This window comes from Meleagris gallopavo, chromosome Z, assembly GCF_000146605.3.
Source record: "Meleagris gallopavo isolate NT-WF06-2002-E0010 breed Aviagen turkey brand Nicholas breeding stock chromosome Z, Turkey_5.1, whole genome shotgun sequence".
Taxonomy (NCBI): Eukaryota; Metazoa; Chordata; class Aves; order Galliformes; family Phasianidae; genus Meleagris; species Meleagris gallopavo.
Window position 1 is genome coordinate 396246 of NC_015041.2, and position 22672 is coordinate 418917.

A 22672-nucleotide genomic window follows, 5' to 3' on the forward strand; every position below is an offset into this window, starting at 1 on the left:
CTGCTATGTGCAGGATTGCCAACCACCAGACCAGGCTGCCCAGAGCTCCCTGCTTGCCCCATATCTTTTTTTTAATTATTGTTCTCCTTGCCTGTGCCTTTTGTGAGATTTAAATCAATAAATTAGCTAGGAAAATTATACAGTTTATTTACTACTTTGAAAAATCTCACGCTTCACTTGGTCTTTATAATTAAAGGTTTCTAGTCAAATTTTAAAGAGAAACATGAAAAGTTGTTAAGATTATATCTATGCAAGAATACTTTTGTCAAAATAATTAAAACACCAAATGTGAAATCATGCAAAATTAAGAAGAATCATCCTAATAGTTCTGCAACAGCTGCAGAAAAAAAGCAAATTTTTATTACTTTCTGCTAGATAAATAAAGCACTAGGGAGAAATCTGCTGAGTTCCACTCTCCATAAAGCAGGACTTTTCAGGTACTGCTGATACGTGCTGCCTAGCTCCACGGTTTAAAAGCAAGCTGCCTAACCCTATGCCTTACGAGCACTCCTTTACTTGGAAAACCCTCAGGCACGGCGCTCCTCAGGAGTCCACGAGCAGGCAGACGGCCGCTGCGCCGTATCCCTGAGTGTGCCATGTGGAGCCCTGGCAAATCCTGGGACATGGCAGTCGTGCTGCTGCTGATCCCACGCTCTGAATTCTGATCAGGACAAAGTACAAGCCATTACTTTTTCCTGGCTCTTCTCAGCAGCAGAATGGTGTCAGAGAGTGTAAATCATGGCATCTCTAGCAGGGAGCATGCACGCACCACTGACATTTTCACAATTTAAATCATCTTGAGTAATAACCCTTTTAAGATGACTAATGTTACTGATTTTCCTGCATTAATAATAGTGCCAAATGGAATACAGAAGGGAAAAAAAATCACTAGTGCACGAGGTCACATTTTAAAACTAAATGTGTAGGTATATTTAACTCTTTATGTAAAAGCCACTTCAACGTGAACATTTATACACCTGGAAGAATGTGGCAGCTCACAATTTAAAAACGTGCCTGAATTTTTTTTCCTGCCAGTTTTACATGACCTGCTCTGATTGTTTTCTAGACTTTCCCTGAGAACTTAAATCGAGTAAGTATAACTGATGGATGAAGATTCTTGCTGTTCCCATTTACTGTTACAGAAAATACACAATACAGTGATGGATAATAATTTAATAATTATTATGGCACCTGTAAAAATAATGAAAGGCATCAGACAACTAGGGGAATATGTTAAAAACAACTAATAATTACAGGTATACTGAGTTCTATTATGTAGTCTGATTACTGCAAAACTAAATTATTTGGATAGTCTGCACAAATTGCTTGGTCGGGTCGGTTTCTAAGTCTAAAGTCACTTAAAGGAAGAAAAAATTCCTGGTGAGGGAATGTAAGCACCAATGAAGCCTCTTGTGTGCTCATCTGTCCCACCAAGCTACACATACACCTATCCACCATAGACAAAATAGTATTTCTGCAGATATGATCACAAAGATTGCTGCTACGCTAAAAAAATAAACCCCCCGGTACTTCATAAAATGTTGACCTGATCCTCAGTTTCTCCCGTTTCAGACTCTCTTTGTATTGTTTTTCTCTCGGCCTTTCTGTTCCCTGCATCGTTATGGAAATTACAGGCAGCTCCACAGTGTGAGGGGTAGTCCAGGGAGCTGTGCTCAAAGTAGAGGAGCTGTGTCTGCTGAGCAGGACTTGGCACAGCAGTAGCAGGACCACTGTTCATCTTGAATAGTTCTGCATCACGTTGAGTTCAAGAAATGGAGAAATATCACTGAGATCTTCATTTATGAGAACTCACTGGGCTCCAGAAGTCAGAGAAGAAAAATTCCTACTAGGGAATGGGACAACGTGGGAGCAGGAGCTGCAGTTCTGGCAGAACTGGCTGGAGGTCTCCTGCAAGGCCCTAAACCTAAACCAGGTGGATGTTTTAGGTGTGTAAAACTTAAAGTGTTACCACAGGATTAGATTCGAACAGCAAACAGGACGAAGTGTTGTCTGACTGCTCTGAACTTACATACTTGTATGTAAACTTATTTGTACGCAAATATGCCCTCATCCCTCACAGGGAGATAACTGCAAGGCATGTCTAAGTATAAACAGTAAAAGTTCTGTACTTTATAAAAACAGAAAAAATATGATGCACAACAAAGAAAAAGGTGGGCAGATTGCACTGATCCTCCGGAGGACACAGGCTTGCAGCAAGGCACTTACCTGCCAGAAAGAGAGGTGGCTGTCTGAGTTGGAGTAGGTGGCAAGGTACCGGCCGTCAGGAGCAAAGGCCACTGCTGTGATCGGCCCCTTGTGCCCGTGGATTGTCTGCCAAGAGAGAACATGGAGGGACACGGTTAGGGGGCATGGTGGTGATGGGTTGGCAGCTGCACTTGATGACTGGGCTGGACGAGGCTCTGAGCAACCTGATCTAGCCATAGATGCCCCTGTTCGTTGCAGGGGAGTTGAACCAGATGGCATTTAAGGGTGACTTCCAACTCCAATGAGTCTATGATCTTAACGGCCTTTTCCAAACAATGATTCTATGGTTCTAAGAGCAGTAACAGAGCATTCCTTACTTGGCACCACAGCAGTGCTGAACAGATTTGTAAGCAAACAGAAACACGACAGCATCTGGACTTCTGGAAAAACTTTCTGGAAGAGTTCATCAAACTCCTACAGTCAGAAAACAGCAAGCACTATGTGCAGAAGCCTGTTCCTCCTATTTCAGCATTGTATCTTAGGTCTCGAATCAAAAGTATGACACAAATTGGGAAAGCACACAACATCTATCTAAGGTTTATTGGCAAACACCTCTGCAGAGCTAGGGGAACTTCAGAGTTTGGTTCCTGCAGGAGATAGGAGGGCAATTTCCTTAAAATACCATCTTTTATTGGATTACCATAATGAAGACATTAGTAACAAGCTCACAAAGTATTTCTTTGAAGAATACACAGTAGCTGCTCTCTCTGCATTAAGGGGCTCTGTGCCAATTTTAAATTGGCAGGACTTGCAGTGTGTGAAAAAAGACTTTGTAACATTCATCGACCAAAACTAGGCTGTGAAAATAAAAGCACATGAAAACAAAAGCGCTCCTGCAGCCAGCTCCAGGACTCTAAAAGATGCAAAGCCACTCAGATGGCACACTGCATCCGAAGTAAGGCTTATATTAACGATCCATTAATATATTTATTGTGCATCGCGTAAGTTGAGTAAAGTCTAACAGAACCCCAAACCTACATCTTCAAAGTAATCACTACAGCTTAGGATGAAGATTTGAAAGGGGAATTAATTAGATGATCCGATGTTTAGACCCATCAAACTGCAGCACTTAACAAGCAAGTAATACTTGTCAATAAAAAATGTTTTGGTAATACAAAGGTGGAAAATCAATAGTACTTGCACACTTGTTGCTCTTCTTAACTACTGAAAATGTGTTCCAATAACTACAATCCTTAAGGGAATTAATGTGCTTTGTTATTTAAAGCAAGTGCTCCTCTAATTGATGCTAATCCTTTCAAGCCAAGATTTATTTTTTAGTGCACTACCTAAATGTGTACTTTGCAATGCACATCTTGTGCTTCCTAGGCAAAGTGAATAAGCAGAACAAAACGAAATTATTGCTACTCATTCAAAATATTTTGCTTGCACCCATGCATTTGGAGCTCAGACTGCCCTGCTGGCACCGTGCTGAATGCTGCATTAATGGCTGTGATGGCTGCGCTTCAGCAGGAACACTGGCAATACCCTGCCTCTTTGCATTATTTTTTTTTTAATGCTCTGAAGTGTAATAGTGCATAATAAAAATTGTTTTCTATTTAAATAAAATCTCTGCAGTGTTGGTTTGGCAATCGTCTGAATTTTGCATGGCAGACAGGGTGGGACAAAGTGCAGCTGCTTGGAGCTTCCCTCTGCCCAAGCAATTGTTTTTTAATGGGAGCACGCTCCTGGGAGACTATTTGACTTCTGCACCTGTCACCGCCGCTGTCCTGTACACATGATATACTGAGGCTATGACAACCTAATTCTGAGTCCAATATTTGGCAAACCCTACACTGAACTGCATTATTCTGTTAGAAGTGACATAAAAAATAAGCACTGTATCACTGTGGCAATTTTATTTTAATAAATACTGGAATGCATACTTTAAATTGATAAAGTAACATATATACTGCTATAGAGACATAGCCATATTTTACCACATTTATTATTAGATATTTATCTCCCCAGTCCCTAGGGGTACCTTAACTAAAATGAAACAAAAACACTCACTGAGGATGCAGCATGTCTGATGCACCCCAGAAGCACCACACTTCTAGCAGGTACCATGTGAAAAGCAGAAAGCACTGGGTTTGTCCCAGCTTAGTGCTGTCATTAAAAGCTCTGACTGCTTTCACTTGGAACAGATGAAAGTATCAGCTCCATTTTTTGCATGGGATATACAGTCCCTGCACAAGGAATGGCTATTTGGAAATTAAGGAGATGACTCTGAGGCGCTTTGCCACACTCGGCTCCTAAAGGTGCTCCAGAAAGCTGGCCTGAATACAACACAGAGCACAAATAAATTGCAATCACTGTGCTAAAGGCAAAGACTGAGGGAAGACAGTCAACAACCGAAAGAAGGCGGAAAAAGAAAGGTGTTGAAGGTGCTATTAAGAAAACAAAACAAACGAAGAGGGTTAACTCTCCCTCTACTCCCTTCCCACCCTTGCCACCCCTGGAGGTGTTAAGAACTGTGCAGATTTGGCATTTTGGGACACAAGTGGTTAGTGAGCATGGTGGGGATGGGTTGGGGCTGCTCTTAGGGATCCTAGAATTCTTCTCCTTAATGGTTCCACAGTTTTGTGATGTGTTCTGATTAACTACAGAATCTCTAAGTTCCATAGTAATCTCGAACAGTGTCTCAGAACTCAATTTACCTCTGCATTTGAAGAAGGGAACCTCCTGTACCCAGCCACCCATTCCAGTGCAGCCCACCCCAGCCCAGAGCCTTTCCCCATCAGAGCCACAGTCCGCCTTGCCCCACTTACTGACCTTTTTTTGCCACCTTGCAATGATCCCCCCTCCTTCTTTTTTATTTTACAACATATAATCACAATACAGATAGAGAAGGGACATGTTGCACACAGTCCACGCTAAACACATGATTTCCTGAACTGCTCAGCTTTGGTCTAATCTCAGTTTGAGCAATCTGTCTGATAAAACATTTTTATCCATCTGTTGCATTGTCCTTTGAAGGCCAGCCACGTGAGACCTCCCAGGACTATGGGCTGCGTGAGCACACTCAGGACATCTCATAAAACCTCAGTTTGCAAAACTACACAGCTGCACCCAGTAAGATGTTACAACATTTTCTTGAAATAGCTTCAGTGCTTTTAATAATTAAATTTCAATGCTCCTTCAAAAAGTACTAACAATTGCAGTAAAACTTTCAGGACTACACCAAGAAAAAGTATATTTACGTCTTTAAATTAATTTTCTTTCTGTCCTTCAAATGGATTCTCAATAATATCAAGATAAAGTCAAAGCACATATATTAAAATTCTTAACTTAATAAAATATATAACTTAATTTTTAATCTCACAGTAATATAATTTTGCATCAACCATTACTATTACTCAGTATTAAAATGTGACTTGCATGATGTGACAGGCAGTGCACAATGAGAGCAGAAAGTGACCTTGAGCAGCAGTGTATAAAAATACATTTATCACTGGAATGGCATGCTGGCTTTCAGTCAATATGTGCTCTCATTTGTTAGGAGGTTCTCCTGCTGTGATTCCCTCATTACAATTTGCTTTTACTTCCTGGGCAAATGACAACCAGAAAATGAGGCAGCTTCTTTCTTGACCGAAACTTAATCCAGAAGAAATGAGAAGACAGCTGCACCCATCCAAGTGTTAAGGGGTGTTTTAAAAATCTTTCCAAAAAGCCACGGACCTCAGCAGTTCCGTGGGGTCCTGCAGGCAGCCCAGAACTGATGTGGTGGCTGCAAGGAGGCCATGCCTGTGGCTCTCCAACCCAGCTCAGCTTCCCTCCTCAGCGCCATGATGTCTGCAAGCACTGGATGGATGCTCTGACTTCAGGAACGTTCTCATCAGTTTGAGGGCTTCATGTAGCACCATCAAAACCAAGATGGCCACTCATTTCACCACACCCATAAAACCAGATAGTCCACAACAGAAGCAGCTTGTTCTTCATCGGTGAGACTAACGCCAGCATAGTTCAAATAGAAGTTCATGATGATGCACTATCATCTCAGAACATGCCCACGTGTCAGACAATTCCGTTTTGCTACTGAAATTCCAATCTCCATGATAATTACTCTCTTAAAAGACATTCCAACAGCTCGTAGGCTGGGCTATATGCTGCAACTGCAAGGAAAACAATCTTAAATAAGAATTCTGAGTTCAGTCAGGATACTTATGAAAATGGGAGGAGGAAGTATTTTCTCCAAGTTATTTCTATTATGTGAGACAAAAAAATGAATGTAATTATTTTAAATCCCTACTTTACAGGTTTATCTTTTACAAACAATTACAAACAGCTTGTGTAAAAAATTACAAAATACAGATAGGCATTGGGAAAAGAGCTTCTGCTGGACAAATGCCAGGCCTCATGGTTTGCAGATGTGTTGCTGCAAAGCGCAGTGAAGTTTCAGATCTTGAACCACAAATCCCTCAAGAGTGATGCTGAATGGATGCGAGGAAGTTTGGGCTGATATTCCAGCGCCAGAGAGCACTTTACAGGGAGAAAAGACACTGAATGCTTTCCAAAAGATCACAGCATGGATTTACCATTTATTACATGGACTTCATCTAACCAACTCTCAAAATGCAAATCATATCCTTAATGGGAATAGCTGTCTAAACTGCTAGAAAGACGCAATTTAAACACAATAAATAACAGCAATGCGAGCAATGTGATCTAAGAGTGATAAGCAGATGATATTTCAGGAGGGCACAGAGAGGATGGAGGTGAGGGTTTCAGTGTGCCCATCAGATGGATCTCCAGCAAACCCTGCTCAGCTGGGGATTACCTGGGGGCCTTGGAAGGCCTCCAAGCTGCTACAGCAGGAGAAACTTGTCCACTAGGCAGAAAGAAGAGCTCTGAGCAGGCAGTTATAACACAGTTTTTAGTTTTCTGAAAAGCAAGAATTGAAACATCTAACGTAAAAGAGTTATTAAAACAAATTTCAGGAGAAGACACTTTTTCCAGCAAACACATGAGGTTGATACAACCTTATCAGTGTACTGCAATAAAACTACCGTGTTCCCAGATGAGACTCTTTGGTAAACCTAAGAAAGCCTGGTAAAGACATCAAAACTCTATCTGGCTCACAGTACTACAGACAGCAGTGAGAGACTGCATTCTCCTACAGACACAGGTCTTCAAAACCCAGCATTTTCAATAAAAAGTTGGTCCCTATTGAAAGTAAGAGCTATTAAAAATTCGAATTTGACCATGAATGGAACAATGCCCTTGAACTGAGTTAACAAGAAACTGGAACGCTGTATGTAAGCGCACAGACTGATCTTTCCCCCTGTGCCAGCTTTCTGCTGACTTCTGTGATGGTTTATCATTGGAGCACGCAGTGACAGGGACACAGAGCATTTCTAGTAGCTTGGGGTATGATGGTTAACAATTAGTAATGCAGTGTCACTGCATCTGGAAAAATACACAAGATTTTTTTTATATTTTTTCCATTAACCAGGGCCACTTTTTTCCACCCAGCTGCTCTAGATTCAATGAAATTAAAAAGCCTTCTTCCGCTTCCCACCTGGATGGTAGGTAGCTTCTTTTGAAGAGGGAAAAAGGTGAGCTGAGACTACTTTTTGTGCAGGAAACAATGTCTGAAAAGGAAGTAACAGCTAAATTAGGTATAAGTTCAAATATATGGAAACTCAGCTTCCGTTATGGCCCTCAGTATAAAATCTTAATGCCTACTTTTCTTCTGTCTCTGCTTTTACGGACGCTACAAACCCAGCACTGTAATAAATCTCGTAACTCAGTGGGGGTGGTTGGCCTCAGAGATGATCAGTAAGTTTAATATCTTTTTCCAGGCTATCTGACTTTTGTATACTGAACTGTATCACTTCAAAATGGAAAAAAAAATCCTCAGTGGAATTGATTGCACTGTCGGCTCCTCATCTTGATGTCAACATACAGAGGCACAAGAGTTAAGCAGAAAGCTGTAGCTGAATCAATTTCTTATTTAATTTTTACTAACTTTGATTATTCAAGGCCCCTCCAGATTTCTGCACTTGGATTTACAGTCTTCACTAGATACCTGTCCCTGCCTTTCCCCTCCCAACAAGATGGTCCTGTATTTGCAAACTCCATATGCCCAGAGGAACGTGCAAGTTCCTTTAAAACAGTCTCCACACCAACTAGAAATGAGTACAGAAAGGGACAGAAGTGACTCTGAACAAAAGCTATTATTGCTGATTTAAAAAGTAAGCTCTGTGAATCCAGAGACCTCATTATTTTGCCCGTTCAAGCCAGAAAGTTAGAGCAGAGTTACAGCACTCATTAACAGCGCATTCTATGGGAAGACTGGCAGTTTGCATTGGTTATTTGTAGCTTAATGAACAGAACTGTATGTAAAAAGTAGATTTATCTACAGTGAACAGTGGCAGACTTGAAGCAGATCAACAATATCCAAAGGGGGTTAATGCAGAGGAGTTGGTGTGCTGTAAATTCGCTCCCCATGCAGAAGAGTATCGGCACGGTCCATCCCCATTAAATACACAGCTAAATTGCCACCAGCATAACCGCCTGGGCATAATTAAACACTGCTTTGGAAAGACATTAGAAGAACTTGAAAACGATGGTTGTTTCGTTACCAATCCCTCCCACAGCTGGGACCTGCTGCTGATAGGCTAAGACCTCTCTTCCTGTTACGATGAAAATGCACAGAATCCCTCAACTGTATCATTAGGCAGCTTTAGAAAGATCAGCTCAGGGTAAAGCAATGGCAGCCCATGGGAAACACGCGCCAGCAGCACACCGCCTTCCTTCTGCACGGAATGGAAGAACTACAGCAAGGCTTGCATTCGAAACTCAGGCTGAACCAAGGACAATTTGAGTGTGTTTAGGCCTGGCACAGCTGAACCACATCCCCTAAAATTTCTGCCCTGCTTGCCAGCAACGCTCTTATTACTACCTTGTATTACATTACAATGGATTTTGCTTTGTGAACTTTGCTACTGCTTATGTAAGTCAGAAGATAAACTAAACCAAAGAAAAAGCACTCCTCGCCTCCTTGCACAGTAACAGGGCTGTTTGTACCAAAGGCAGTGCATACCATGGATTTCTGGAGCAGCAGCATTCTGCCCTCACTGTTTGCACACGTGCTATGTTGTCTGGTGGACAGCACAGTGCAACCCTCCCCTTCCTGCCAAAACGAGAAAAGGGCTCCTGCCCCTCCTAAATTAAAAGGCTATATTCAGTAATTATCTTTTATCTGCAATTTGAGAAGGCGTGCCCCTACTAACAAGTTTTCCTGGCTCCTCTGAACTTGTCAGCATAGCAGTGTCAATAAACACACAGACACGTTCAGATTACAGGATGGCTATCTTTCCTTTAATACCTATAAAATTCCGTACTGGAGTACGTTGTCTTTTATTTCCCAATCAAACTTAACTAAAGCAAGCCATTACATATCAGCAACTATGCCTTCCAAATATAATATTCAACAATTTTCTACCCTGGGTAAGAAATTTGAAAATGCTTCTAGGTGCAGAAATATAATATTAGACACAATTCAATTCCTGCTTTGACTGTCAAAGCCCTGATTTTAATATTGGAGAGAGCCAAACTCAGACCAATTAACACTGATTCTACTCAGTGCTTAGAGAAGTCTCAGCTAGCAGCAAACAATGGCACTGCCTTCAGCAGACTTCCTTATAGGAGGCCAAGTTTTCAGAAATCACATGTTGAAATACACAGCCCCCACTACAGCGATGGGCAGGCTGGAGCTGAGGTCTCTCTCTGCTTCTGTGCTTCCCAACAGCACAAAGAAGGGCTCACAATGAAAAGCCTCTGCCACTTCGGAGACAACATGAATGAGGAATCAGAAGTACAAATATAAGCAAAAAAAAAAAAAAAGTCAAAATGATAGCCAAAAAAGACTTAGTTAGTTATTTAATAAAATATACCAAGTGTCATTTCTTCTTCCTACTTACATTCAGACACAACCTTCCATGAATAACAAATTCCCACCTCACTCCAGTCTTCAGTTTTCCATTTCAAATTAAATTTCTCTATAACAATAATTGGAACACTCAATAAATGAATGAGTAAAATCAGTAAGCAGTAGACACATGCCATCCATACTGTCAGACCCAAGCTGAGGACCCGAAGTCTGTATGGGTGCAGAGCTAGGTTGCTAAAAGTTTGCCAGGATGTCAGGTCGCTGACAGGTGTTGGACTGCATGGTCTGTCCTACAAGACGTCCTATTCAGTGTCCTTGATATCAAGGAATAGACGGAGTACATTCCTGTCAAGTTCCCAGATAGCCTCAGTGCCACGGAGCAGCTGGAATGCTAAGAATAAGCAGATGGCCTGAAGATCAAGGGAGTCATTCCCTTGACCACTGCACCCACTTCTGACCCCCCAAAATACAAAGGGCCCTGGTGAAGTCAACTACTCCCAGCAGTGGGTTGCTGACTGGAACTATCATCATCTCGATCCTTCTGACAGCACTAGCAGCCATACACCCAAAACAGCCTGCGTTTCCCACAGACCTAAACAAGTCTCCAAGCAAACTCAGTAAATAAATAATGTCGTAATGACTCATGAAAAGCATGAATGATTATTATTGGCTTGAGGTTGGATCCTAAATTCTGTAAGTATTCTGCCTGTCCAATGTAGGAGAAAGCTGTGCAGGGTGCAGAATCAGGCCACTCAACAGGCACTCGGATGGATGGATGGATAGCAGAAAATCTGCCCAATAGCTCTGCATGCAGCACTACATGTAAGATACAATCCCTTCATAACAAAGAGTGAATATCTATAACATCTGCACTAGATCTTGGTGGCCATGTCTTCAGAATCCCTGTATTATCTATTGCCCAGTGCAGGTGAAGAGTTTCTGTCTTCAGAGGAAATTCTTCATGCTTCCAACACAGAAGTCAGCCAGCCAACAGTAACACATGCACAGTCACTCAAAATATCCAGGCAGAACTAAACAGCCAAGCATGAGCTGAATCCCTAAAGCACGAGAACAGCATTGGAGGTATGCTGATATTTTCCCATATAGTTCATAAGACTAGGACAGACAAAAAAGTACTTAAATGCTTAACTGTTCACGTGTCACCAACACACAAATTCTCAAGACTGAATGATAGGGGATGTTCAAGTGCACAGCATGAATCCAATTTTAAGCTAGAGGAACAGAGGTATTGATATTGTGAAAGCATTTTCTAGATTCCTCACAACTATCATTCACTTTCTTACGTTATTGAGCTTTTTTGCCAGATTTCCTATCATTTGTGTTGCAGCCATACTCCTCCTTCCCTCTGCCTTCTATTCACCTAATGCCTAGTTCTGCCAGTGGAAAGACTTGTTTAAGAAATCCAAGAACACGCCACTCACTGCTCGTGAGGACTCATTTGGCTTGAATCCCATGGGATGAGAAAAACTTTGTTTTCTGAAAGAGAACTCTTACACTATTAAGGTGCCTACAAGATGTAACAACAGGTAGCAGACTTAATTCTCACCTTTTTGAGTAAAGCTTTGATTAGTAATTGGGTTAGGGCCAGACCATTGCTTCATACCCAAACACTTAGGTTTTCAAAGAAAGAATAACCAAATAGCTTGTATGAATGAAATAATTGGGGATTTGGGGCCAGTATCTGCTGCCCAGCAAGAATTCACCAACAATTTCAAATAGGGCTAATTGTATCGGCTCCCTGATTCTGGGTTCCACATACAGGCAACCGGAGAAACTTACTGGGAAGTCTCATGAACGATAGTGGGAGCCATTCAGGGGGAAGCAGCTCACGCAAATGAGATGCAGTGCTTGCTGCTTGCCTGTATGATGCAAAATAAAGATCCGCTAAGTAAGAAACCAGGTGAGTTCTTATGAATTATCACAAGTATAACCAGTGAATAACTCCTCTCAGCCTGCTTTAGCTACAGAATAATGCTGGAGAATCTGACAAGCAAAATATTATCAAACATCTTTCAGACGTTAATATTTTGCCATCATGCCAAAGTCAATAATAATCATGTATCCTAAAATCTAGTTATTTGAAATATATCTCTACAGTCTGGTAACACTGATTCAGTATTCAATTAAAAAAAAAAAGGTCACACAGTATCATTCTTTTTCTGTATTAATGCACCTCTAAAGAAAGGAGAAGGTGAATTTCAAGTGCTTGGTGATGATAACTTTGCTTTTAATTGCATCCAACCAGTAGTGTGTTCTTAGCCCAGCAAAAATTACCGTGCGCTTTTTTTTTTTTCCCCATATTCTTATTAAACATTTAACCAAAAAAAGAAAAAGGTGCAACTCCAGGGTCATGACTTTGCACAACATGTAAGTCACTTAAGAAAGCCTCAAAATTGTAAGTTTGTAAAATCAATGGGAAAAAAATGATGTTTGGAATGGGAAGCGTAACTCAGTCAGGATGACAGTGGCATGAGCACAGTGCGGCACATCAATGAGCTGCAATGTGCTACGTTTATCATTAGATAATCACTCCCCCGGAGGATTATGAACACACAGATGAACCTTGTGCCACACAACACACTTGGGGTGTCATTATCTCACGATAACCCCACTCCCTGCCATCTTCTATTGCTTAATTAGAGGTTAGAAAGGTTGTAACAGGGCTAAGAGAACATGGTGACCGGAACTTGCAGAGGAGTGATACCCTAATCAATTCAAATCCGGAGGCTGAGAATGTGCAGTCAACAAAGGCGTCCATGGGAGACCCAAACTGTGCCCTGTTTTTAGCTAATGAGCTAAAACTTCGGGAAATTATGAAATCTATACATACACTATGCCTTATTTTCACTTGACAATTTCAGCTTCCTCACGTTGCATTTAATTCAAGCATCACAAATAAATAATAAAGAATGAAAGGTTATAGAATATTAGCTCACCTGAAACACATTATCAAGTACATCGAGGCAGCAGAAATGAGATTTTCAAGGTGTCTCACCAGCTCTGTGCTACATACACACTCCAGAAACTCCATCCTGACCGCATAATAACAAACAGTGCTTCTTCGTTAAAATGTTTTATTTTCGGTTAGAAATTGCCAGCCATCCTAAAACGGTGTGTTCTGTGCACCAGCAGAGTCACTGAGTGGTTTAACTGCTGTCTTCTACTGTGTTTTGTAAACAATGGCCACATTTGCAGATGGAGGAGCCACAGAACTGATGTACTCAGAACTGTTTTCCAATTCACTGTGAAACATCAATTATCTTTATCAAATAACAGTATCTCATCTCAGTCCATTATCAAGATGGAGTCTTATTTTAGCTGGACTGAAGCCCTATCTGTATATCAAGGCTGGCCGCAGTGCCAGAGTGAGTGAAAGGCTGTGAAATAATCAATAATCATCATCAAATTGTGGTCGACAGGTTGTGCGGATGGAAGTTTTTGATGAAACCTCAACCTTTTTTTGTGCAGCTGATAAAGCTTAACCTTTGCAATACCTGATAACTATGACTCAGTTAAGGGGAGCTCTGCATACACCCAAAAGCTTTTACTGTTCAAAAAACCCTGCTGAAGTAGCTTGTTTAAGTGGAGAGCGACTTCACACCATCAAGCATCTTTTTGTTACTAAGCAAGCCAGCAGACAAAGGACTACAGCGAATGTGTTTCATGGATTGTTATAAACACACCCTTGTGTTTCAGCAACCAAGAACCACACTGGGTATTAGAGCTGTACAAATAACAGGTCTGCCTACAAAGGACCATCTCTGCATAACAATGAATAAAACAGAAACAGACAGAAACAACAGAGTCACTTTCAGCAAATATTTGCCTATTTCAGTGTAGGTAGCTTCCTATTATCCAGAATAAAAGTTGGATGAGAACACACAGAAAAAAGGGGAAAAAAGCTTTTTAAAAACCCACACATGCATTACCCTAATTACTCAGCAACTTTTTTTTTTTTTAAATGTTATTCTTATTCAGTCCTTTTCTTAAGATAATTTCTGTTCAAAGTAAAATTAAGGGCATGGAATAAGGTTATATGCAGTATGCTTCTGGGGTTTTCAGTTTTGAGCACAGCACGACTAATCTGCAACCTAAATAGGAAAAATGTAGAGTTGATTTCAGCCATACATTTTTCTTTTTAGCTATCAATCAGTTTCTTCAGAAACAGAAATTTGTCAGAAGTTATACAAACAAGCAGAATGTGAATTTTAAGAAGAATGTAGATTTCACATTTTCTGGGGCAGAACCTATTTGGGTAGAGCACTTCAACAAATTCTGTGAGATTGGGTGCTACCATTCAGTGCTGTCTCTGAAGGATGGGTCCCAGATCCCCAGGCCACCATGACATGTCCCATGGGATAACCCCATCCCCATGATCTCCTGCTCAGGGAGATCCTTGAGCTGTTCATCAGTGGGAAGGCCCGGCATCCTTAGTCACACATCAAGCATTTGTCCTTTTTGCATCACAGCTCATCCTTGGAAACAGCCACCCGGCATCAGTAGAGCAACCAATCACTCTTCTACCTCTGGGGCACCAATTTCTCACACTTACCAGGCCATGAAAATTAATCCAAAACCAAATACCTGCACTGCAATTCAGCATGTTACAGTTGACCCCCCAAACCTGCGGGGCACTTCCCACACCCATTTCCTGCTGCCTCATTTCGTTCACTTGAAGATCTCTGTTTCATCTCTGAGATCTCTCATCTCTGAGACTGAGATCTTGAAATGAACAGACAAATGAAGACACGGAAGGACTACAGTGATAATTAATGTCCTCTTCCTGGAAAAAATAGAATACATAGGCAAGGATACACCCACCACACGTTACTTACGCACACTTCCAGAACCTCACTTAAAACCGAGTTTTCTGTTCAGACAAAAAAATAGATTGCAACAGAAACAATCCCCCTTTCCAAACAAAAACCCTCATGAATAAAATGCGCACTGCGACTTTCAGCCCAAGTGAAGAGCCCCCGGTGATGCAGCCAAGCAGCTCACAAGTGGCTACCCTTAGTGGTTAGCTACCGAAACAAATCATGATGACTCTAGCAGGTTTTCCACCACTGGAAATTTAAGACCAAGACCGATGATCTTCTGAAAGCAGTCGCTGCCTTGCAGTGCTGGATTTGAGCGTTCAGCCCCACACAGGAGGCTGCAGGGACTCTTCCAGGCCTCCACTCCCACCACCACCTCCAGCCACCCGTCAGTCAGTTCCCACCGTCTCCAGCTCGGCTTTCCTGAGAGAGATGTCTCCAGTGATGAATACACGGCAAACTACTAAATGCAGCTCTAGAGACTGCTGTGCCACACTGATGGATGTGGTACTAGGCACTATTAAAAAGAGATAAAGTATCTGCTCTTACAAAGAAGCCGGGTTCTCCCCCAGCGCTGCAGGTGCATTCCCCAGAAGGCTGCTCACTGACTGAGAACAACTCCGGTCCTCCTCCAGATCCCCTACATCCCACTATTTGCCTCAGGAAAATGTGGCCGTGAAGGGCTTGAAACATTCTCGTCACAAAATCGCCACTTCTCCGATGATGGAAAAATGCTGAACAGATTCACTGACAGAAATTGCCTAACGTAAGTCAAAGTTTAGCTAGTATTTTAAATAGCTCTAATTTAAGCTTCAGAACAGAATTCCTAGTGCAGCTAAATACTATAGATTTCCTCTACTGGTAAATATTTTAATGTAAAAACAAAGAAAGCCTTCCCATTGCCCCAACGGTAGTTAGTAATAATCTAAATTAAAATAGTGTTATTGTAACAGAGTCACTATTACAGAGTGTTTACCTCCATAATGTCAAGCAAGTTATTTTACTGTAAAGAACAATTCAACGAATTTGAAAAAAGCTGCTCACTTACCAGCGATAGCAAAAAAGCTCTATCATCACTGCCACAATCAGTTTGGAATTTAATATCTGAGCATTTTAAAAGCGATCCTGACATTTTAATATTGTCTTATTTTTTTTAAGCCAACATGGAATGTTTTGATTATTGTAACGCAGTTTTGAGGCAGACCCACACGAAGTGTCTCTTCAATCCGCAAGAAAAGGATGCAAGACCAAACGAGATGCTTTTTCTGCAAGCAAGCAAACATCTTGCAGGATGGAGCTCAGCTACCAAATGCAGGTCCCCACCAAAACGGCACAGAGCCTGAAAATTGCAGCAAATCTTTGCCCCACATAAAATAAAACGCTCTCCAGAAAGGCAGCTGTTATTCTACGGGTAGAGCAGTTGGCTTCCAGAGCCGGGTAGCAATAAGATAGTATGCTTTATTATGAGTGTCATGGAGACGGTGTGAAAAATCAAGAGCCATAGGCAGTAAGCAGCAATGGGTCAATAATGTTCACCGAGACATTGTGTAGATAATCAACAACAAGGCCCTGGGTTCTCTATGCACTGCAAACAGCTGAAGGGCAAATCAATACAGCCATGGGAAGGACACTGCCCGGCGCCGCTCCCCGCTGCACGCTGCGGAGGGCACCCTAAAAACAAGTGGATGCAAACTTGTACGGCTGTAAAGCCATGCCCTCGGAACAGAGCAAGGCTTGGAAAATATCGAGTAAGTAGGAGAGGAGGGGACAGTGCCCAACCTCGATATTAAATTACAGAAGAAATTAGATACCAAAAAACACGTATTGGGAAAGCTCATGATAGAATACAACCTGGGTGTAATTTTCAGTCTAATCATATCCTTAAAAATAAACTCAAACCCGAAGCCCTTGAAATGAATAAGACATATATCCGAAAGGAAGAGTTTAACACAGAGCAGCCTAAAATTTGGAGTACGATAATTAATGATCCGTCTTTTAAATTAGTAAGTGGAAATCACGCATTAATAGATGTATCTGTGCAATAGCAGTGACGCAAACCAAACACAAAACGTCTGAAAACGCAGACAACTGGCTCTGAGGCAGCGTTTTCCTGGCAGTATTAATAATTGACACCTTGTTAAATAAGTGATATTAATATTGTAAATTTCTCGAGAAAAAAACTATCATATGTGAATGTTGATTTATTATTTGTTAAAAAAGGTGATTCTTGACATCCATCATTCTATTAATCGTTAGATGTAATTTCTCAGTCATTGTGTACAACCACCTTTCTTGAAAACAAAGTGAAAATATGCTGGAAGGAAAAAAGCTCATGAAATGCTTCTGTTTTCAATTATTCCATCCGAAAAAGCCTCCCTTCCTCCTTCCGGGGCATGACAAAATTCCTGTCCTATTTCACCTATCGTGTAAAAATAACATAAGCACATTTAACAGGGCGCTCACTCAGGATAGGCATGTTCTGCTGTTAGCAACTGCCACAAAATTTTCTATAAAGTACAACTGGAGAAGTGACAATCTCAGCAATACCAAACAGCCACACTACACGGATGTTGCTATCGAGATCGAAATATTTGGATGTTTTTTTTTTTTAGCATGACAGATACAAAACCAAAATCTTTTTAGCCTTATTTTCCTGACGTTAACTATTTCTGTATGCACAGCCGTAAGTTATTGGATTATATTTTCATGAATTATTCAGGGCAGCCCCCAGCAGCAGGGGAGCAGCGCATGCTGCAGCTCTGCTCTCATGCAGAGGGCTCCGGCACCGTGGGGCGAGCGGACCTGTGCCAGCCCTGCAGCACTGCTTCGGGCAGGGAGGAAGGATCCTGCTCTTGTGTTGAGCGAGCAGAATTTGTGCGGTTTGATATGCACAAGATGGATGGGATTGATTGCTGCCAAGTGCTCCTCGTAGCACTCGTTTTCCCTGGACCTGCAGGAGGTGGTGGTGATGCTTTCGGCTGGTTTCAGTGGTAAAGCAAGTGAAGTTTCATTTTGGAAAATATTCCAGTAAAAAGCCATTCAAAGTTCTGCACTTCTGTGCTTTCCCAAAGGTAAGGAAGGAAATAGGGGAGTATGATTGGAATAAATAAAAAAAATGTGTCTAAAGATGTCGAAATAAAACAGAGAGTACCTTCTGGTGAAGGAGTTCTGAAGTCCTCTATTCTTTTCACCATACAGAACAAAGGCTGTAAAAGCACAGGGCAACAGCCAAGGAAAGGAAATGGTTATTTAAACTAAAGGTCAGTGTTGGAATAAAGACTTAAATAACCATAATTACACTGGTGTGGGAACACATGAAAGACTTCCAGCCCTTGATTTTTAACCCATCGGTATTCTGGAATCCCTTTTCAAGCACAGCAGAGGGTGTCCAGAAATCCCGTGTTCCTCAGGCATTGCAGCCTGCTGTCCCACAGAGGTGTCCCTGCAATGCACACAGCTCACTGCACTCCCCTTGTGCCCATCTCAGCTTCCACCTCAGTTAATGATGAGTGCAATTATGACGGGGATAAACAAAAAAAATTCTCATACCTATTTTAAACTTTTGCTAACCAGCTAAGTGCTCTAATTGATGCTTGAGCAAACCAACTAAAACATTTTGAACTTCAAGAAAAAAAGACGCTGAGCCTTATGAAACATCTTTTTCTACACAATCCTATATTTATTTCGTGTCTCCTAAGCAGCTTGAAATCTTTAACTATGAGAAATAACTCGAAAGATTGGATTTGGAATAAGAAATTCGTATCCAATAGATGGCGTTGCCTCCTAACAGTCATGTATCTGTCTCTCAGCAGATTTCTCTGATCTTTTGAATAATAATAAAATCTGAAAAGGACCCCTTTCTTACCTATCTTTGCTCTCCATAGAAGCTTACTAAGAAAGCAAGAAAACAAGCATTGTGCACATTCACCAACACATCAAATTAAGGCAGTGAATTATTCAGGCAATTTACTGGCAGAAATCTGGGGCTAGTTCCAGGAACCCAACACAACAGGACATCAGCTAACATGGAAGAGACAGCACTTTGGATAAAAGGGTTGCAAACGTCAGCTATGCACAATCACCTTCAGAACAGATAGATGGTGGTGACCACACCACTGTAAAAGAACTGAAGAAAAAAGTGAAGAGAAAGGAAGGTGTTTTAGTATGCCTGCCAAACCAGCACAAATCAAGTCAGAGGGATGGTTTCACAGAAGGTCTTGCCATGGACATGCATGCAGCTATGAGCACTCTTCTGTCCTGCCTGTCAGCACCTCTTGTCTTTTGCAAAACTGCTGTAGCAATCATATAGTGCACATATTTTACAGAATCACCTGGAATTCACACTGTGACAAGAAAAAATTCAGAATTGCTCCTTATACTGATAAACAACCTGGAACCAGTTCTGTAGATGAAGCATGAATTAGACAAAGGTTTAAATGCAAGGATGGTAACAACGGTTACATACTTCCACTAAAAGGAATGATGGGCTTTGTCACCTATCTCCTTGTGCTCTGAAGACAGAGAGAATAGAAGAAGTGTATAGTTATGCCTTTTTTTTTTCTTTCTTTCTTCCCTCTGCAAAATGACAAAGAATTAGCCGTTAGCTCGAGATGACAAGACTTCACAGGCTTATCCGGACTTCGTGCTCTTCATTTTCGGTGTAATGATACAAGAAGCAAGCAAACATGGTCACTGCCTCTTAATGGCCAGAAGGAGACATCCAGCAATCAGACGCTTTGTCATGCTGGCTGCTGAATAGCTGGGAAAAAAGTAATGCATCTTGTGTATTTGAAAAAGGAAATTCACAGACCTCTGTGCAGCAAGGTATAATGATGGCTAGGTGCTGATACTGGACTGCAAGGCAGCAAAAATGCTCAGTACATCTCATAGATCAATAAACAGCAGCTCTTGTGGACTAATTTTATAGTTAAATTAATAAATAGTGATTCAAATGATAATGTAAAACAAAATAGAACAGCCTACCAATACTCTTTGCCTACAGCTTTTTATAAAATAAATTTGGGCAGCTCGGCTTCCACAAGACAGCTGTCTTAACAGAAAATACCAAAACATACCATACTGTCAGCTATTAGATTCGTGAAATAAAAGACAGAATTTCAGAAGACAAAATGAACGAGACGTGTACCTAAGAACACAGTTCTGCCAGCAAAGTATTAAGTGACACTATAGATTTACCAGGTAGAATTTCCATTCTACCTTGTTTATAATGCTTTCAAAGGACTAAAGATTTGTGCTTTTAGTCCAAGTTAACAAACAAAAAGCATTTTTATACAAAACCATTATATTTAGACCAAAGAAATCCTCAAGCCAAAACAAATAAAAAAATCCACTAACAAACAAAACCAACTAGTAAGGCAGATTCAAAAAGCAGGTGCTTTATTCCAGCTTTACTGTTGACATTCAGTGTGGAATAACAGCTACTCACAGAGCATGAGGAATAGTAAGGAGCATTCAATGTTTCAAAAAGGTAAATGCTTTGTTATTTAAACATTTTTAGTTCCAAGCAAATTCAAATCAAGCCCTCATTTCAGTGTTATCCTCAAGCATATCCTCTACTGGGTCACTGGTAAGAAAATATGTATCTTATTTAATATCAGAAAAGAGTAAATACTCAAACAGAAGCATTATGTCATTTGATAGAGAGGAGTTCTAGGGGGAAACAATCAGTAGATTTCCTTTGTGACTTCTATAGAAAACAAGTATACTGCTATGAAGTCTAACTTTTTAAAATCAGTTCTTTCAATTATTTCAGAGCATGGCCATCACCTAACTTTAGGCTTTCGTTATTAACCCACCATTTGTGGCCCCATTCAGTTATAGTGAAAGAAGACAGTAGGGCCCTATACACCTTGAGTCCTTCAGTAAACTATTGATCCCCTTAGCATTATCCATAATGTTCCAGCAGCCCAGCATGTCAACAGATGTAGAGCTCACTGCTCTTTCCTTTCAATAACTTCCACACTTTATGGGGAGGAAGTCACAATGATTTATTTACCTGACATTTCCCAGTCCGGATATCGTAGAGGGCCACTGAACCATGGCGAGCTCCAACCGCTATTCTGTGACTTCGCTCGTAATAGCTGACCATGTAGAACCTGAATTGAACATTACAATAAGTAACAGGTGAGAACTGACCTGCCTGCATGACGTTAAAATTAATTTGCAATGCCACCGGGTAACTAGTGCTAACATGGGAACAGAGATTTTATCTAGAAATCCATCAGCTGCCAGTTTTCATTGTTGGCATTTAGCAAACAAAGCTAACTGATGCTTGATACATCACTGCAGAGATACAACACATTTATTCATTTTTGGTTTTGTTATAATGTGGCTAAGCAACTCTGATGAGTTTGGAAACAATCTGTGCAATAATCACCAGTTCCCTGAACATCCATGTGCTTGTGTTGTTCACTACTTGGGAATATACTTGCACTTTTCTTCTAAATGGAAAAGTAGACCTGTGAAAATTGTCAACTGCATGTCCTTTTAAACTTCTATTTTACAATTAAATTTTATTATAGCAAACTCTACCAGAGCCTGCTAGAATTGTTCTATCATAATATACTGCTGACCACATTTATGGCTCGAACAGGAAATCTTGCAACGAACCATCTCCTCGTTCTTAAGGATTCCCAAAGTGCCATAGCAACAACTCTCTTACACAGCTGATACACTCCTTTCTATGGCACATGGTAGCAGTCGGGAAGAAAAACAGCATGAAACATGGTGTTAAACCAACAGAAGTAAGGAAATGAAAAGCATTTGTTTTCATGCAGAACAAAAAGCAAGACTAACTAAGCCCAGATGCTCCAGGATGTGCCCAGCACCCAAGGCTGGGGATATGCAGCTATCCAGTGTCCACAGCGTGTGGATACCTACCTACCCACAGCATTAAGCACTGGGCATGCTATCCATCACACGTGGATAATACGTGGGGCTGCAATAACAGAGCTTTCACAAATTTCCCTATTTTATATCAAGCTGCAATCACCAACACAAGGTGGTGCCTCAGTTGACCAGGGAGAAGGTTATCCGTAAGGCTCTTTTACATAACCAGCAAACTCAGGATTTATATTTAAACTTACAGAAAAACACACTATGTATCATTACAAGTGAAACAAAACACAACAAAAGGTTCATACATAAGAAGTTTTAAACTCCTATTATTACTATTAGAGCACTGAATGGGCACAGCCTTCTCCAACAGATTTAGAAAGAGAATATTGCATACTGTTATATGTAAGCATACAGCATTTCTCCTCTTACTGCCCATTTAGACTGAGAGCTGAGTCAGTATTTCTCTTTGAGAAGAATCCATCAGTCTACATAACAACAGGCTGTTTGCAGGAAAAAGCTTCAAAGAAACAGATATTTTTGAGTTTAATTTTATAAAAAACATTACTCCTTCAGCTGACATTCAGCTGTCAGCCCTTTCGCTTTCCTCTTTATCTTTTGGTTTGTATTGTTGCAGCATTCACAGATTTATGTATTTTAATCCTCTGTCTCCCTTTTTAAACCTCTAAATGGCAGAACTGAATAGAGAATGATATGCCAGCATATATTTCGGCTATGCTACAGATCCATTTTTGCAAGCCTAGCTGATGCATCCATATCCACCATTGGCATCTTAATGGAAACCTCACTCTGAGTGCTG

The 22672-nt window shown here is 41.0% G+C and overlaps 1 protein-coding gene across 1 annotated transcript in view; it reads right to left on the reverse strand.

The window, feature by feature from the left end:
- The window catches only part of WDR7 (WD repeat domain 7), a 115279-nt gene that overhangs the window by 3242 nt on the left and 89365 nt on the right, over nucleotides 1-22672 (reverse strand). The window contains exons 26-27 of the mRNA XM_019610149.1: nucleotides 21014-21113; nucleotides 2227-2331 (exon numbers count right to left, since the gene is read on the reverse strand). Coding sequence (XP_019465694.1) covers nucleotides 2227-2331; nucleotides 21014-21113 — 205 coding nt within the window. The remainder of the gene's footprint in view (nucleotides 1-2226; nucleotides 2332-21013; nucleotides 21114-22672) is intronic.